Here is a 2,962-nt window from a genome sequence, read left to right as displayed (position 1 = left end):
GTCTGAGAGTGAAGTGCTCTGTTAGGAAAGTATGGAACAATAAGATGTTTAATGTAAGATGGAGCTTGGTTGTTAAGCGCTTTGTTAGGAGTAATATTTTAAATTCTATTCTGAATTTGACAGAGAGCCAGTGGAGAGAAACTAAAACTGGAGAAATATGATCTCTCCTTCCAACTCTCATTAAAACTCTAGCAGCAGCATTTTGGATTAACTGAAGACTTCTTAAAGAGTTTTTTCGATGTCCAGATGATAAAGAATTACAGTAATCCAGTCTAGACGTGATTAATGCATGAATCAGTTTTCCCGCGTCATTTTTTGGACAAAATACTGTATTTCTAACTTTAGTGAGCAGGTGGAAGAATCCATATTAAAATTTCTGGGACCATTTGAATGTTTCTGTTAATGCATTGGTTTGGTCTGAAATGTCATTCCTAATGGTCTTAAAAGGTCTTTAAAATGTCTTAAATTTAACTTCTTGATATCTGCATGAACCCTTTGTTATTCTTTATGCACGCTGTYTTAGAAAATCGCACACTACACGCCCACTTTAACCAATGATTATTTTTAAATTTGCGCTGGTATTTACTACTGGTTATCTGCCYGCCTCATAAATTGAGCCTTTAGTGATTTGATAATCCAATGAGAGCCTAAAGTTATACTAAAACACACATATGTTCCATACAGTTAACGCCAAACTGTCACTAAAAGCTGAAACAGAATTATTTGATCATATCCTACTGTTTGTTTTGTTTTTCTGATTTAGTTTGTTTCTTTCCCTCTGTCCCTTCACTCCACCTGAACTCCTGATGGCAGGAGATCATGGATCGTATCTACAAGAATGTGATGACCAAAGTCGAGGAGATGAACAGCCTCCAGCGAGCACTTTTTGTTTTGACGTACAACTACAAGCTAGAGCAGCTTTCCAAAGGATCCAGCACACCGCTGTGTGACAGGTATGCAGCTGAGATGTTGACGAGTTACATCTGGAGAACTACTGAAAGTTTACAGCATCTGCTTCTTTTCTTTTCTTTTTAAATCTTCTGCTCCGTTCAAACAGGCTGGTGTTCAGGAAGATCCGCTCTCTGCTGGGAGGTCGGATGCGGGTCTTGTTATCAGGTGGAGCGCCTCTTTCTGCAGCCACGCAGCGCTTCATGAATGTGTGTTTTTGCTGCCCAGTGGGTCAGGGGTACGGCCTGACAGAGACCTGTGGTGCAGGGACGGTTTGTGAGCGTAAGTTACAACACTTTATTACTTTTAAAACATTTTACTACATGTGATTTTTGTCTAAGAAAGTTTAAAAATCTTTGTGTACCTTTCCTACAATGCTGTTATTGCGAGTAAGACTCACCCCTCTGTGAACAATTGGCAACAATGAGGACAACGATTGGTTGTTACACTGATGGTTTTCTACAACGAAGAACATGTCCAGAGGGCATACTCAACTTTTTAAAAAGTTTTATTTATTTATTTATTTATTTATTTATTTATTTATTTATTTATTTATTTATTTATTTATTTATTTATGCGTTAAAATATATTAATATTTCTATTTGGAATGAAGCAGGTGTGTTTCTATGCTTTGGTAATCCATTTTCCTGAAGGTTTAAAAATTTCCAATACATTTCCTGTCTTTTTGATGTACCATACCATACCAACTTTATTTGTAAACCACTTTAAACACAGACAGGACCAAAGTGCTGCACACAATCATAAAATACTACACAATCATAAAATAGAAAAATAAAAAGTAGTAATCAAATAAAACACAAACAAAAACATAATAAAACAAAGTCAAACCTCCCCAGTTGTGATAAAAGCCACAGAAAAAAGTTGGGTGTTAAGAAGAGATTTAAAATCAACAAGGGAAGAGGCCTGTCTTATGTCCAAAGGAAGGTCATTCCATAGTTTGGGAGCTGCCACAGAAAAAGCATGCGCTTTGTCCTTGTCACACTCAAAAGCAGCTTATGTGTTAAAATGAAAGAAAACAGGAAGTTGGGTGATGGACTGGCAACCTGTTCAGGATGTGGTTCAGTCACTTGGTGTCAGCTGGTCTAGATCTCAGTCCTCGGTGACAATGAACAGGAAAACCAAGAATTGATCAAGACAATGTGGAAGTTCAAGATCTCCAAGTTTGTCTTTATATGTAAGATTTGGGATTGTCTTCAGAGGCCCAACTTTTCAAATGCTTTTACAGTTTTTTTTTCAGAAAAGGTCAAAACAACAATTGCTAAACGATGTAAATGTATCACATTACTAACGGCAAGTCAGTTCAGTTTTGTCACATGGAAGAAAAATCCTGCAGGCTATATTTAGCACCATCATTTGTCCAAAATATTTTATGTTTGACATTGTGTGTCCAGAGTTGAACTCAGTTCACCAGATTCAAATAGCTTAAATACTGTTATTATATTGATGCTGTTTTGATAAAGTCAGTTATTTTAGAAAATACAGAAACAACAGTGGTGCTTAATAAAAGAKAATGCTCTGATAATGCATAAAATTGTTGAAGTAACTCTAAAAACTAAATTTTTACTTGAACAGTTCTATTCGACCACATTAATAGCATCTAATTGCTAATACGTATGCTAAACTCAGTACTCATAAGAAATAGTAAAGCATTATTTGGCAGAGGTTACGAGTTGATGTCTCTCAGGGCTGCTTTCAGCACAGCAGGCTTTTAAAAGCTTTTCTGTACKATAACTCAACATGAGATGACATCAGTTCATCAACAGAAATGGCTGCTTTGAAGCATGAATGGGGGAAAAAAAAAATTGCTACAAATGAAGATTTATCAGCTGGTGATAGTGCACATTACTGAGCAGTTGCGGGAATTTACTAAAACATTAGAAAAAAGCAGTTTCCAGAACCTGAAAGCTGCGATAAAAATAGTGAGAGAGCACAAGAGATGGGGAAATATGAAGTGGCTCTGCTGTGTGGGTTACAGTAAACAGACATGTGTATG

General features: G+C 36.5%; 1 protein-coding gene across 1 annotated transcript in view; it reads left to right on the top strand.

The window, feature by feature from the left end:
* Window positions 1-2,962, top strand: part of LOC106529622 (acyl-CoA synthetase long chain family member 3) — a gene marked incomplete in the record, with an annotated part of 75,983 nt that overhangs the window by 54,287 nt on the left and 18,734 nt on the right. Inside the window, 2 exon segments of the mRNA XM_014025097.1 lie at window positions 814-953; window positions 1,058-1,230. Coding sequence (XP_013880551.1) covers window positions 814-953; window positions 1,058-1,230 — 313 coding nt within the window.

The sequence above is a fragment of the Austrofundulus limnaeus genome, unplaced genomic scaffold (assembly GCF_001266775.1).
Source record: "Austrofundulus limnaeus strain Quisiro unplaced genomic scaffold, Austrofundulus_limnaeus-1.0 Scaffold455, whole genome shotgun sequence".
NCBI classification, from domain to species: Eukaryota; Metazoa; Chordata; class Actinopteri; order Cyprinodontiformes; family Rivulidae; genus Austrofundulus; species Austrofundulus limnaeus.
This window is presented reverse-complemented; position numbering and strand designations above follow the sequence as displayed.